A 16,172-nucleotide genomic window follows, 5' to 3' on the forward strand; every position below is an offset into this window, starting at 1 on the left:
CACAGTAAGCACATGCTCCAGTTGTAGCTACCCTCAACTGTGGAGCCATAAACTTGTTCTCCAAAGCTACCTTTAGCTGTTCTCCAGGGAGCTTCTCCAGTTAAAAACCCGGGGCTGGCTGGGTATTGTGGCACATGCCTGTAACCCCAGCAGTCTGGCAATAGAGGAGAGAGGAATGAGGAATTCAAGGCCAGTCTCAGCTGCATAGTAACTTTAAGGCTAGCTGGTGCTAACATGAGAGACTCTGTCTCTAAATAACCTTTTAAAAAGGGAAAAAGAAATGAAGAAAGACAGAAACCACACCCAGAGGCTTCTGAACCTTCCTGAACACTCTGAACATCAATCAGAAAGTGGGAAGGAGGTGGTAGAAACACAGACGCAGGAGCTATTTTTAAGGGTCTAGAAATAAACAACTAAACACAGGTGTGTTCTACACAAGGAGAAATGTTCCTAAATCCATAGCCTTCTTTCTAAATAAATTAAAAAACAAACCAGGTTACCGCATCTCATCCTAGTTTCCAGGGACACACAAATAGTCCAGGTCTTTGCACCTTATTTCAGGAATCAAAGAGGTCTCACAGACGCCCACTAAAGGTGTCTGACTCATTTTCTAGAAAGCCACGCAAATGACATTCTAGAGCCGAAAAGGAGGCCAGCGCCTGCTCTGACTCCTGCCATGGTGCAGAAAGCAGGCCAGAGCTAATCACCTTAGCTGACAGTGAAAGGAAACATCCACAGCATGTGGGGACAGTGGAGACTCAAACAGCAAACATAACTGATGTGGAGCGCAGCAATTCAGCTCTTTGACCTCAACTCATAAATACAATAAATAGGCACATCAAAATACATATTTAACCAGCTTGGATGAAACTATTCATTTTATGATAGTTTATAATCATCTCAATGAATTTTGGGTTGCACATCAACTTAAAAGAAGAGGTAAGAATTTTTCTATAATGTCAGCAGGGTTTTTACAGACTTAGAATCCATTTTTTCCCACTTTCAGCAAACCAAAGGAAAAAAAGTGTGGTGTATTTTCTTTCTAAATTCTTGCTAAAACCTCCCCTCCTGTGGATTCTTAACTATTGCAGGTGGATTTTTAAAACCGCCTTTACCTACTTAATGCCGCAGTATTCATCCCTAACAGCAAACAGGGACCAGATCCAGAGCTCACGAATTTTTTTTGCTAAACTTTGAAAAGGAAAAGCCAGACTGGACGCTGACAATAGCTAGGATTATGGTTGCCAAAGGCAGATTCACTCCTAGGAGACAGGCCTCATGCACAGGGTCTTAACGACTAGTCACAGAATTCCTGGCACATCAGCTTTAATGCACTTACATTAGTGCTGAGGAAACTGAGGCTCAGAGAGGTCAAGCCATATGCCCAAAGATGCATAACCAGAGCCTTCTATGCTGGGACTCAAACCTTGGTTTCTCTGGGCCTCCATGACTTATTATCTTAACATGTTGCTTTCAAGGTCAAGGTTGGCAGAAATTTTATGACCCCCTGACAATGGGCAAAAAAGAGACACCTTTTTGGTGGTGGTGTTCTTATATCAGTCAGCGGCAGAGCAGATGGCAACCCTTTGTTCAGCTTAGCTTGATGCCTGGCTCGGTGGCCAGAGCTGTTTTATACCTAGAACTCATAAAAATCAAATAAATTCCAGGCAGCGCAGCCTGGGAAGAGGAAGAAGACAGACAAAGGCCTGCAGACCACCATGCCAGACAGAGACCTGCTCCCCAACGCACAGCATAGGAGGGCCCTAGACACCTGCTTGCTGCCATGCCATGCAGCATGGATAGAGGATGTCACCCAGGTGCCTGGGAGCTGCATGCCCAGCCTGCAGTGGGAACCACCACAATGTGCAAGTATGTAGTGGACAGATAGAGAGAAAGAGAAGTGGAGCAGTTTGAGCATTATAAAGAGAAACAGAACTGGAGACTTAACGGTGGAGGGCAACAGCCTGTTGCGAGTGGTCAGTCCCATCCCCTGGGGCCATGGTGAGGTCCCAGCCTGAGCTGCCTGGCTATGCAGTAGCAGGGGTTGATTTCTGTGGCTCATATTACCATTAGAGAACATGGCCTCTGGTTGGGATAGGCACATGAAACCATGTAAATGTCCAGGGGCTCTGCAGAACTGGCCCTACCCTTCACTGGATGCAGTGCTCTGGAGAGCTGGCCCCATCTCTCACAGCTGGCTAGAGACTGAGACCCTGTGCCTCACCCAGGCAGCATAGTGGAACTGGCCCTTGTGGTAGGGGTATGGGTGAGCTGGCCCAAGGATGTGAATGCCGGAGAACTAACCCTGCCACTCATCTGCCATAGGGCGGCACAGGAGCAGAGGTGCTGCCCCCTCCACATCCCTTGCTACCTCTAGCAGTCAGGAAAGCTGCCCAAAGGGTCATAAGATCAGGAGAGCTATCCCTGCACCTTGCCTGGACAGCATAGCAGAGCTGACCCTGATGGTGGGGGCACAGGTGAGCCAGCCTCAAGGGCAAGAGTGGGGGAGAGCTTGCCCTGCCACTTGTCTGCTGAGAGGTGGCCTGGGGGAGTGCCCTCTGCCCCCTCACCACCTGAGGCCATCAGGAAAGCTGACCCCTGGGGTCATGAGAGTAGGTGAGCTGGCCCTGTCCCTGGCTGGCTGCAGCACTTGGGAGAGTGGGTCCTGTACCTTGCCTGGGTAGCATAGTAGGGCTTGGCCCTGGTCAAGGAGGCATGAGTGAGCCAGCCCTGAGGGTGGATGAGAGTGTGGTAGAGTTGGGCCTGGCACTTGTCTGCCTGAGGTGGCATGGGTGCTGGGGTGACCTCCTTGCTCTTCACCACCTATGGCAGTTCGGAGAACTGGCCCTGGGGTCATGATAGCAGGTAAGTTGGTCCTGCCGCTGAACTGTTGCAGCACTTGGGAGAATGGCCCCCATGCCTTGACTGGGCAGCACAGTGGAGCTGGCTCTGGAGGCATGGGTATGGGTGAGCCCAGTCTGAAGGAAGGAGAACAGGAGAGTTGACTCTGCCTCCTGCTGATGGTGGCCTAGCCCCAGCAGTGTTAGAGAGCCTTCCCTGATGGTGCAGATAAGGGAGAGACAGCAAGCTGACCATCTCAGCTATCCCCCAGGCTCAGATTTAGGGCTCAGAGTTGGCCCACACCAACATCTGTAATCTGCTAAGTGATTGGGATGCATTAAAAGGCCAGTCCTGCTGATATAAAGCTGCAGGATCTCCATGACACAGGGCAGCAATGGGATGACCTGGAAGAGTCTTGGTAAGGATACAATATTGATGGCGTCACAGAAACCAGAGATGGACCAGACCGATGACTCATTGCAATGAGCATTTGCAAGTAAAGATGTGTGGACAGAGCAGTATACTGTGGGGACACACTGTGACATAGTATAGGTTCCACAATGAGATGTCTTCTGTGCTTTGTGTTTTTGTTGTTGTTCTTGTTTGTTTGATTATTTGTCTGTGTTTTATTTTGGTGGGGAAGGTTGCAAGGGCAAAGGGCAGATATGAAGGGATGGGGAGATAAATGGGACTGGGGTGCATGATGTGAAACTCACAAGGAATCAATAAAAAGTTTTTTAAAAAGAGAATTCGTATGAATTAATAAAAATAAATAAAAACAAAATCAGGAGAGGATATTAAGAGACCTGTTTTCTCAGCAGATCATATAAAATAATAAAATAATAGAGCATAAGTTATTTAGGCTAAGCATCAAGCTCGTAATGCACTTAATCAGTGTGAGTTAAGACTGCCTCTGAAGCTGGGCAATGGCGGCGTGTGCCTGTAATCCCAGCACTAGGGAGGCATAGGCAGGTAAATTTCTGTGAGCTCATCAAGGCTTAGGCTACAGAGTGAGCTCTCAGACAGCCAAGGCTACAGAGAGAAACCTTGTCTGGAAAAACCAACTGAACAAAAAGACTGCCTCTGATACTACATATCAAGAACACAACATACAGTCATACACATGTGCAAATACACACATAATAAATATTTTCTTAAGAAAGCAATTTAGTGGATAATCAGGGCATCTCTACAGGAATACACATGCTCAAGGTCAGTCCTATTAGGACACATGAGTAAGATGGGAACAAATGGTACCTCAGCTAAGCCAAAATGTCTGAGGGGAAAAGTGTCATGTCCCCAGACTGGATTTTACTGTAAAAGAGAGAAGCCATTGAAGACTTTGGCTTCAATGAAGTATTGTTGTGGGGTGTTAAAAAAAAAGTAGGCACTAGGATGCTCAGGAGAGATGGTAGAGCTAGAGAAAGCACCCCTCCATTCTTTACCATCTCAGGGCACATCAGGGACTGAGGAGGAAGCTTGGACTGTTTATCAGGCCAGTAAAGCAAGCCTGGGCTCACCTGCATGCTCAGGAAGTCAGGTTGGAAGAGAGCTGGGGAGGGGGGCTAGAGAAGACACGTCTAAATAATACGTATATTCTCAGCCTAGAAAGCAAATGTGTATAGCAGAGCTGGCAGCATCGTATTGTATGAGCAAAACAATTCCACATGTATTAACCTTTGAAACTAGAGAAATGGGGTGCAGAGGATACATTTCCCTGTTCATGATTATCGACTGAATGGCTGGGCCTGGTAGGGGGTGCTTTTTGCATCAAGCTTTCCCTTCCTGAAATAAGATTTCTTTGTATAAGACTGGATTACAGGCTGCAACGTTCAGGACAAAATCAAGAGACGAATGTATTTTCATCATGCATAGAATGTACTTGAGGGGTGAGGACTGGAGGATAAAGTCTTAAAGTGAAAATCACCATCTTTAGGTAAAAGAGAAACCATGGTGGGATTGCCTTTTCTCGAACCTTCATAAATGTTATTAACACCCTGGGTTTTCAATTAAAAAGGCTTCCCCTGGCCCCAAAACAAAACAGAAACAGTGAGTCCATTCCCCACTGCAAAGAATGGCAGTTACTTAATTCCCTGAGCCTCTGTCAGTATAAGAGGAAAGTGCTCTATTTCTTTCCTTGCATGACTAAAACCAATTATCAGTGCTAATTATTAAAGTATTTGCATTATGCTTCACGCCCATTTAACAACTTGCTTATCCCATTTGTTTGGTTACAGGTCTGATTAAAAATAGGAGATGTACTCTGCAGAAGAGAGCCGCCTCCTTAGGAGGAGGGGAAGGGAGGCTAGAAAAGGGAACTGCCTCTTGCAGCAAGGAGCAAAGAGAGCATCATTCCCCTCCTCTTCTTTCCTCCTGCCACATTCAACACCCACAGAGTTAGACTGAACTAAGCTAGGGAGAGAATAGTTCACAGGTTTAAAAAAAAAAAAAAAAACAACGGATGAGTTCTTAGAAGAGAGATTAATTTACTATTCCAGAAAGGTGTTTGCACATCTGTAGTGTTGTTCTGCATACTACATGCATATTACATTGTCCATAAGAGAGTCAATATTTTCCCTAAAAAATACCCAACAAGCATTAGATGGTTGGCAAGCTTCTTAACATCTGGAACACTTCCTTCACTGGCAGCTAGGAGTGGAAAGAGGTGACAGCACAGCAGTTCCCTCCCTCCGTTGTGGTACAGAGGGAGGACAGTCACAGGCCCTTTCCCCACCCAAATTCCCTCCTCCCTCTCCCAGCCCTCTGCATCATGCATCCTTTAGACTGGCAATGCTTCTCCATCCCATAAGAGCTCTCAGGTGACTGTGGAGATCTCTAAGTCATTCTGGCATAGAGAGAATAAATAACATGCTTCCAGCTACTCACCTAAATAAAAAATAAAAATCAAACTACTTTCTGCATCCTGAAGACTACCTGGCTTCTCATTGTACTCAACCACCAGAAGCTCCCTGTGCTTCAGAGGAAAACACTGTTTTTTTCCCCTAGGAACCACTTGACTAATAGGACTTTTAGCTACCAGTGTGATGAGTAGCATTGCACGAAAGGAAAAACAGTGTGTGGTCAAGACCTTAGCAAATGACTTTGCTTCACACAGATTTTATGTCTCTCTGGGTTTTTAGAAGGCTTGGGTTGTAATGATAATAAAATCATCCAACCTTTATAGTCCACACAAGACAAGCAAAATTCTCTCAGGCACTCCACCTGTTTTTGATATGAATAGCAAACATTCTTTAAGGGTTGGCTGCCTGTGAAGCAGGACCAGTCTTTCATGATCCCTTTCTTGGGTCTCTGATGACACAAGGCTTTTTCAGCCTGGCTACTGTAGAAGGCAGAACTCACAGCTAAGTAAGCTGCCTTCTGGGTTATCCCTTCCAGGACAGACTCTTCTTCAGAGTCATGTAGACGGAAGTACAGGAGGCCCCAGAGATCTTCTGGATTCTCAAGTTGGTTTGTTTGCCAGGGGCTTAGCCTGAACAAAAAGAAAGATTCTACTTTCCCTCACAAGTTCAAGACCATACAACCTAGTGTTTCAAGGTCTACAACAAGCCAGGCATGGGGGTACATGTCTGTGATCCTAGTACTTGGGAGGCTAAAGCAAAAAGATGGTGAGTTCAAGACCTGCTTGGGCTATATAACAGGACTCTGTCTCAGAACAAAACAAAATGGCTAAAATGAAAGCTTATAGTCTATAGATACTCCAAAGCACTTTTCAATTTAGAAGGCGGGAGAAAATAATCTTTGTTTACCTTATTGATGAGAGTCACTATATCTCCTTCCTTGATTGTCAATTCATCATCATTCTGTGCCTCATATGGAAATATTACTTTGCAGTAATCCTTGGCTGTAAGAAGAACAAAAAACACAACCTTTAAGGTACTTCATCTAATCAGCTGACCCAGATGAAGGCACTCTGTGTCACATTAACCTCAAGAAAAAAGTATGCTTAACAGGATACTATGGCTGCATAGAGACTGAGTCACCCTCCAAAACTGCCTAAATGTGCTTATGGTGGGCTCATGCATATTTATTTCTGCATTTTACCTTCACAATTCATAGAACATCGTGAATGCTATGGGATGATTTGCTTTTCTCAGGCAGAAAGGCAAAAATGTGTCATTCAACTTGAGAAAGCAGTTGTGAACTATCTGAGATTTTCTGAAGGTATATGCATAGGCCAACCTGAATTTTTTTTCTCATTGCCTTATTGTACATATTACAGAATCAGAAAGGGGGCCTTTAGTTCTGTTATAAAGCCAACATAGCAAATAAAACAATGAGGAATTCCCTTTTACATTATGTATTAAAATATAAATACCAATGCATTTGCATATAAAAAGTCAACCACAAGCAGCCAACAAATACAACCAAAACAGTTTTATTTTTCTTTCATAGATTCATCCCCTCCCTCCATTCCTCCCAGTCCCTCCCCATCTCCCTGCTCCCCAGATCAACTCCTCCTCCATTTCCCTTCAAATAAAAGAGTAGGCCCCTAAGGATAGCCACCAAACAAGACATAACAAGCACAAACCCCCATATCAAAGCTGAACAAGGCAAACCAGGAGGAGGAAAAGGGTCCCAAAAGCAGGCAAAAAGAGTGAGAGACACCCTCTCACTCCTATTGCTGGGAGTCCTGCAAGAACACCAAGCTACACAGCCATAAGGTATATGCAGAGGACCCAGGTCAGACTATACAGGGTTGATGACAATCACCAAAACATTTTATGCACCTCTGTGTGGGGTGGGTGAACTTATTTACATATATCTCATGGTCTCTTTGCACAAACCCACTTGCCCATTGATGGGGCTGTTTATAAGCAAAGGAATATATAGTCCTCACTGAAGGGAGATAAATACTTTGGCCATTCAAAATCAATTAAATATGTACTAAGTTGTATGCTTTGAAAGTATATCTGATTTAAAATAATTTTATCAAAAAGCATCAGGTAAGAAGGCAGCAAAAACCTTTGTAAGGAATTTAGAAAAAGAAGACTTGGCAAACCAAGCTTTCATGACTCCAGACAGAAGGTGGAAAGAAAGCAGAAATTAGTATCTTCTAGAGCAGACATTTACCATATTCTCCAGCAGAGTCCAAAAATCTCATGGCTTTGAATATCACCAGGTATTTCCTAAGACTTAGGTCCTTCCTGCAGCTAGGTTGTAACCTACAACTATATGCTTAAGTGTCAATTAAATTGTCCCTTGTATATTTTATACCACTGAAATTCATTGTTTTGCATTGGTAAGCATCCCATCAATCAAAGAGAGTGACATATAAAATAAAGGAAATCAAAATATCCATAATACAGACACACTGTAGGCTAGGGTTGATATGGCAAGGGGGAAAGGGATGAGGAATGGACTCACTTTCCTTCTGTGGAGATGTTCTTGTTTTCTGTCCAGTGGCTTGAAGATAGCAGTTATATCCCTATCTGCATGGTACAAACCTTCATCCTTGGCACTCTAGGCTTTCTCATGTCTTTTACTCACTAACGTGTGCTGAGAGGCACCCGTTCTAAAACACATGGAGACCACACTCCTAAACTTAGAGAATCCCAATGTGCCATTTCTCTTTAATTAGAAGGAGTAAAACTCCATAGGCCTGAATTGGTTAGATGTTCTAAAGTGAGGGAAAAAGTGAAACATGTTTCAATTGGATAATGACAGGCTTCACCAATTTTCCTATTGACTGTCCTGGTGAAATATGACTTGCCAACCTCAAAACTTCAAAAATGAGCACATAGTATTACTGAAGAACTGCCCTACAAAGTCCCAACTCTATGGAAATCATAGACATTTTTTGAAAGAATATAAGTTACTCATGACCAGCAAAGAAAGAACACATCATATGTCTGTTTTTCACTGAAAAGGTTAATAAAAATGTGATCGAGCACTGGGCACTAACATCCCAGCAGCTGTTCCCAAGCCCATTCCTACTTGACAGAATCCTTATTTGGTCACATTTATTCTGTCCAGGAATAATGTTAATCTTCCATCCAGGTACTAACCAGGACCAACCTTACTTAGCTTCTGAGATCAGGCATGGTCATAAACAAATAATGTTAGCTTATTCCCCTTTGTTGCTGCTTTGTTCAGGAGTAAGATATGCTCTTCCACTCAATGAAATCTGAAGTAAGAGATCTGTTAGAGATGACACTGCTAGATTTTGTTGCCTATAGATGTAAGGCAAAGAGTGGCCTGCCCTTAGTCTTTTTGTTTGGCTTGAAGTGCTAGAGCTAGAGCTCAGGGCCAAGGGTCCACCAGGAGTCTCTACCACTGGGCCCAATCTGCCTGCTACCTTGAGACTTCTACCACAGTCACTCACTGTCAGAAGTCAAGACAATGCTTGGCACTGTGGGAATCATATTTGAACAGTATGAGAAAATCCAACAATTTGACCCAGAGTCCTGACGGTATTGAGCTTCCTTTTAAATTTATCAGCTTCAGTGGGCCCTTTTCTCTGAACCTCTTGCTATGCAGCTTAGCAGACCAACCATTTTTCCCTGTTTTGTGATCCAGTAGGTATGTATTCACTCAAAGCAGAAGCATACTAAGATGAAAAAACTTGGTATAAGTTATCTTCTCAAAATTTTCCTTAGTATAATGTGCCTCCTTACTATCACTCTACACCAAAAAGAAGCCTCTTCCTATGCCATTTCCTTTTCTTCCTCACACCTTCCTATTTCAGGGCATATCCTATAGGAGTATACCATGGAGTTCCACTATAATCACAATGATGGAAATACTGCAAAGAAAGAGCCAACATACCTTTCAATTATTTCACAGGACCATTTTTATCTTACACTTACAAGTTCCCTGTAAGTTAAGATGTGTCTTCTACATTAAAAAAAAACAACAACAACAACAACAGATTTTAATAAGTGTAAGTTTAAAGGAGGGCGTAATAGAATATAGTATTATAAGGAGATAAAAGAGAAAATAGAATAGGAGGATTAAATGGTGAGGGGGATGAAAGAGTAGGGTAAAGGAAGGAAGATGGGGAGGAACAGCTAACACTACTGAACATTTGAAAAACTATATGGAAACCTACTACTTTAGACGCTTCCCAAATTATGTATGAAAGAAATTTAAGTCTCAATATAATGGGGAAGATAATACCCCGTCCAGACATCTCATGCTGCCAAGTAAAACTTCCAATGCTAGGAATGGTCTTCATCTTGTTGAGTCATTGGCCAAAGGGCCCCTACCATGTTCCCCTCCAAACATCACAGGCTATTGCCAAGGCCACTGGTTTGCTCTCCACAACCCAAAGGGAAGGTCCTACTGATGAGGACAACACTTACTTATTTTATTGAACTGGTGCACAACTAGAATTTTTACCCATACTGACTGGAGTTTAGTAGTCTGGTACTGCTGGAATATACTTTGTATTCTATCAGCAGAGAAAAATAATCATCAATATTGCATAGCTATAAAACCTATGACAAAATAACTGAGACTTCCTACAAGATATACTGATATAACTGTGTCACAAATGTTATGGGAGTAATTAACCACTGGATTTAAGACCCACTCCATGAGATGGAACCCATATATGACACTGCTAAAGTGGTCAGGAACAGAAGACTAGCTAGGTCATGAGCCCTAGGGGAAAGCCAAATACTACTGCTCTAAAATGACTCCTAAGGGCATAGAGATATACCCATAGATCAATGACTCATTCAAGCCTCATCAGAGTAGCCTTTTCTTGCAGCAGATGGTTATTAACATAGAGACCCACAACTAGACAGTGTACAGAGAGCAAGAGACTTCAGGAGTCAGTCTAAAATGGGATGTCTTTATCGAGCCCCTCCCCTCAAGGCTCAGGGAGTTATGCAGAAGAGGATGCAGAAAGATTAAAGGAACCAAAGATTCCAAGGAAATAGCATCTTACAGATACAACAGGACTGATACATATATGAACTCACAGAGACTGTAGCAGCAAGTATAGGACCTGGACAGGTTGAAGACAGAGAGGGTCCTGGAACTGAGAAGGGGGAAGTAGACACAGGATTCCACTCCTAAGAAGCAATTTGTACATGATACCCACTGGCAAAGGGAAAACTCAGTTTTCTCCAATAATATAACACTGGGTATATCAATCACATTCCAGGGTAGGTCACTTGTCTAGGAACAGTTGGCCAACAGAAAATAGACTTCATGATTTTTGTTTTGATTTTAGAGAAAGAACATGAGATTGAATGGGTAGGGAGGTGGGGAGGATCTGGGAGAAGTTGGGAGCAGGGAGGTAATATGACCAAAATATATTGCACGAAAAATTTAAATATAAGAAAAATGCTCTCACTTCAACTGTGTAGTTTAATGTGCTTAAATATTTGTATATGAATCTCATCATAATCTAATTTTAAGTCATTTATACTGTGCAGCTATGCTGCTTGATATTAAGAGGGATTAGACACAGAATTATCTTGAAAGCATTACCTTTATATGAAAACAAGGGGTAACTGGGGCTGTAGCTATTAGCTATAACTATCTTCCACAGAGTATGCTGCTACCATATGACTTGCCCCTATGTGCATCCCCAGAACTGCCACAGTTCTTACATATTTCTTGATGGTCCTTGAGTGACACCTAAGAAGTAGTAGAACATTCAAGGGGCAGATTCTTTAGTAGAAGATTCTGGATCAGGAATCAGTACACTTGGAACTGGGCTCAGTCCCAGCTGGATTTTGTGGAGTACATGACCTGAGGCAGTCACATTGTAGTTCTTGATGAACACAATGCCATCAGGTGTGAAATCAGAAACCAACCAAGGAGGAGAGAGGTTAGTTAACTTCAGCAGAACACCCTTGGAACATCTGTATAAGAAATCACAAAGTTTAACAATATGGCTCTGATTAGGAAACTGCACTGTTCTGGCTCCTACTTAGGACCTCAAAAATGTATAATTGATGTTCTGAGATCACCCAGTACCATACTGGGTTATACCTCTGTTCTTTCCAGCAATGGCATTTCAACACTCCAGTCACAACCACTTCTAAACAAATATGGCAGCCAGTAGACTCACAGTTTATCATAATGTATTTTTAAATAAGAATTTATCCTTACTTATAAAGCATGTTAGCCATTTACTTCAGCCTCATAGAGTAAAGACACATTGGTTTGGGTTTCAATGGTTTTAAAATATTCGCTCAAAAAACAAAAATATATACAAAATCACTATTAACTTCAAAAGTGTGATAGTAAATTTACTGCATGTTGTTCCTTATTTCAATACATATATATTCTAACCTACGACCATGCGAAACTTACTGCCAACTAGTTCTGGAGCCTGAGCCTATTGATAGGCCTTCCTGTCCTTACATGGAACTAATGCACTACTACTTGGAGAAAGGAGAGGGGATGAGAATGACAAAAAGACAAAACAAATACATATAGCAATTGACGGTGGGGGAATGCTGCCACTGTGTTTCACAGGATGTTTGATATGCTTTAAAAGAAGAGGATAACTCTAAATCCTTTTTGGACATGGAAAGATTCTAAGTTTTAACTGAGTAGCAAACAGATAAAGAACAAAAACCTGAAATTAATTTTTTCAGGCAGGTGTTCCCCATCAATTCATTAATTTTATGGAGTTAGTCTGAAATCAAGTAGGAATGAATATACACATATACAGAAAGAAAGATACAATTTATACAGCAATTAAGATGGCTTTGTTGTTACTTTTTGTTTGAATGATTAAAATATGTTAATGAATTAGCTAGCCTAGGTCTAGATTTCTAACTTTCTTAAAGTTTTTTGCCTTACAGTCTTTAAATAATCTGATAAGAAACAAAACAAACCATACAAGCACAGTTAAAAGGGTAGAGAAAATGTATATAACACTAGAAGGTTTCTCAACAGGAATGGTGGTGCACGCCTTTAACCCCAGCAGTCAGGAGGCAGAGGCAGGTGGAGCTCTGCAAGTTCGAGGCCAGCTTGGTCTACAAAGTGAGTCTAGGACAGCCAAGGCTACACAGAGAAAACCTTTCTTAAAAATACAAAAACAAAAAACAAAACCCAGAAGGTTTCTCCCTCTCCCTAAAACATTATTTCAATCTCTAGACTTTGGGAAATTTACACGTTATTAAAAACAGACCATTAAAGGAATTGAACTCACATGTTCACATTCCATGACTCCCTTCATCTGGTTTTATAATGGATTAAAAGAAAGAAAACAGCTTAAATCAACCAAACAAGCAAAAAGAAAAATTCCTTCTTCTTCAAAAAATAAAATAAAAACAACAAACAAAATAAACATGTTAGCCAACTGAACACATACATATGAGGATATACTTTAAATCCAGAAACTCTCTGGGCTCACTTTCAACCAATGAAGATTTTGAGGCCATGTACCCAGACTCTGGGAGAAAGAAAGCTCAGCAGAACTTTTGGCAGCAATGGAAAGTACTAGGTCATGCCTAAATTGGAGTTTCATTTTCCCTTGAGACATAATAAAAGAAACAGTATCATGGGCTAAGGGGATGCTCAGTGGGGAAAATGCCTGCTGTGTAAGCAAGAGGACCCAAATCAGATGACCATCACTTATGTAAAAGATGAGGACAGCCTCATGTACCTGCCTGTGAACCCAGTAGTGGGTAGGGTAAGGTAGTAGGGAGACAGGTGGATCCTGGGGCCTCTCGAGCCATCCAGTCTAGCTGAAATGGTGAGCTTTCGGTTCAATGAGACCCAGTCTTGACCTCTGATTGCCAATTGCACACATATACACACAAGCAAGCATATCTTCACCCATGTGCGTGCGTGCGCGTGCACGCGCGCGCGCGCGCACACACACACACAGAGTACCAATTCAGTGATGTTGACTTTCCCTAACATCGTAATCAGATATTCTTCCCTTCAATGGATAAGTATTATCTAAGACACTACTAGTTTGCAGTTTCAAGCAGAATTCCCAAGAACACAGTTGTTTAAAAAATTTTTTTAAATATGCTTCAATGCCATATCAAATGTAACATCCACTACTTGGGTCATATGTTATGCCCAATCATTACAATTGTGCAGCAAATGGATGGTCTCACTCCAAGTGAGAAAAATAAATAATAAATAGGTATATGTCAGCCAAGAATAAGATTTATCACCCTATGAGCACTAAAACCTTTTCATTTTCAGAGATTTTACTACTCTGGGACTGCATATAGGTGTGGTATTCTATCGTGCTCTGAGGTCAACAGACTAAGGTAAGTAACACTAGTATCTGGCTGTCAGAGAGCTTACAGTCGAGTGGAAGAAATAAAGCATGCATAAATCTAGTTCTTTTGTCATTGAAATTTTATTTTTTTCAAATATAATATTTTATTGATTATTTGTGATTTTTTAATTTTTTAATTTTTAATTTTTTCACTTTACATTCTGATTGCAGCCCCCTCCCTTCCTCGTTGCCACCTGATTCCTCCATCCCTCATATCCTCTCCCTTTCTCCCCTAGTCCTCAGAAAGGGAGCCCTCCTCCCCTAACATCTGGCTTAAGCCTGTATCCTCTTCCTCTGTGGCCTGGCAAGGCTGCCCCACCAGGAAGAAGTGATCAACATGTGGGGGCCAGAGTCCATGACAGAAGTAGTCCCTACTCCCCATATTATTGGACCCACAAGGAGACTGTGCTGCCTATCTGCCACATCTGAGCAAATGATCTAAGACCACATCTTACATGATCCTTAGTTGGTGCATTAGTCTCTGTAGCACTGCCCTCCTCTGCTCAGATTTGTTGGCTCCATTGGTTTCTTTGTGGAGCGCCTAACCACTCCAGGTCCCTCTATTCCCCAACTCTTCCATAAGACTCCCTGCGCTCCACCCCGAAGTTTGGCTATGAGTCTCAGCATCTGCTTGGATCTCCTGCTGGGTGGAGTCTAAATCTAGTTTTTGACAAGGCAAGAGTTGGAAGCGAATGAGAGCCACAGTCAGCTCAAAGTATATGAATGTCAGAAATAGGAAAATAACTTTCATTGTCAAGAGAATAGAACCCTGGTTTTTGAGGGGTAAAATGGCAGTGGGATTTCCACAATGTTCTAGGACACTGGCCAGAGGAGCAGGACTTGGAGTTTCACAGCCATTCCCTATGATCAAAGCTGTGTGAGATATCTGCTCCACTCCCACAGCTTCTTAGATCCCTTTTCTAGGATCTGATTCTTCAAGTCTTAGGTAGGATGAGGTCTCTATCTACTAAAACTGATCATTCCCATTATCAGGGAAGCTTTAAACACCCTGGTTTCAGTCAGGTTCTCATATTTGAATGAGTATTGGCTTCAAACATAGGACTTGAAGAAACAGGTCACTGACCCTGGCCCCGCCCTGGGTTTTTGACAGGCTGTAGGCCATGCAGATTTGCATTTATGACAAGATTTGCAGGCTGTGCTTTGCCTGCTACTGGCTCTGAAACCCACTATGAGAATCACAGTCTAGTGATTAGCCAAGATACAATGCTAGGAAGAAGCCTGGTAATAGCAGGGACTGGGAAGATGGATTAGTACAGTAGTGATAGTGGGGCTAATTGTTCTGCATGCTTTATTTAGACAAGACCTCCAGCTCTGAATCGTGTTGTGAGCATGCAGGAGTAGTAGGAGGGGTCAAATATATACTAGGCTTACTTTAAAGTCAATAATGGGTGTCAATTGTGCATCAAGGAATAAGGTGGTGGTAATAACACCCTAACAGAACTTACTACAATCACACTAGTAGTTCAAAACTGGGGCTCTGCTGAAGTGTGTAAATATGTCCTCCAAAGGCAATGTATTTGTGAACTTAATTACTAATGCAAGAATGTTGGGGGATGGTGCCTAATGTGAAATTTTTAAGTAACAAGGATTCTACTCTCATAAATGGATTAATGTTAGTTATAAAAGCACCAAAGTTTATGAGTTCAATCTCTTCCCTTTATGTGTCTGTGTGTGTGTGTGTGTGTAGACCAGAATGGAATGTTGGGTATTGTGTTATATTGCTCTTTGCATTATTGGAATAGAGTCCCTCAATGAATCATACGCTCACTCTTTTTGGTAGGTTGGCTAGCCAGAGAACTATTGGAACTAGCAAACTCCCAGGACCCTCCCATCTTTACTCCCCAACACTGGACCTGACTTTATATGTAGGTTCTGGAAATTTAAATTCAGGCCCTCCATGAGCTATTGCAGGAGGACGCAGAGGAGAAATTAAGTGGGTTCCATCTGAACTGGTTTTTAAAAGGGCAAGAAGAAAAGTAATCTGGGAAAGGGGTACATAGAAAGGAGAGATTGCATTTCAAAGGGGGTAGCCAGAAAGCAGGGAAGATGGAATATGAAGAGGAATCAGAGGAGTTGGGGATAA

The 16,172-nt window shown here is 42.4% G+C and overlaps 1 protein-coding gene and 1 non-coding gene across 15 annotated transcripts in view; one reads left to right on the forward strand and one right to left on the reverse strand.

The window, feature by feature from the left end:
• The window catches only part of Sh3kbp1 (SH3 domain containing kinase binding protein 1), a 351,985-nt gene that overhangs the window by 103,580 nt on the left and 232,233 nt on the right, over window positions 1-16,172 (reverse strand). For all 14 annotated transcript variants that reach the window (XM_051141512.1, XM_051141508.1, XM_051141514.1 and 11 more), the window contains one exon: window positions 6,609-6,703. In XM_051141512.1, the coding sequence (XP_050997469.1) occupies window positions 6,609-6,703 (95 nt within the window). The remainder of the gene's footprint in view (window positions 1-6,608; window positions 6,704-16,172) is intronic.
• On the forward strand, window positions 1,503-1,649 carry LOC127186039 (small nucleolar RNA SNORA48). Its single transcript, XR_007830293.1, has one exon. It is a non-coding gene; the product is annotated as a small nucleolar RNA SNORA48 (small nucleolar RNA).

Source organism: Acomys russatus, chromosome X (genome assembly GCF_903995435.1).
Source record: "Acomys russatus chromosome X, mAcoRus1.1, whole genome shotgun sequence".
Lineage (NCBI taxonomy): Eukaryota > Metazoa > Chordata > Mammalia > Rodentia > Muridae > Acomys > Acomys russatus.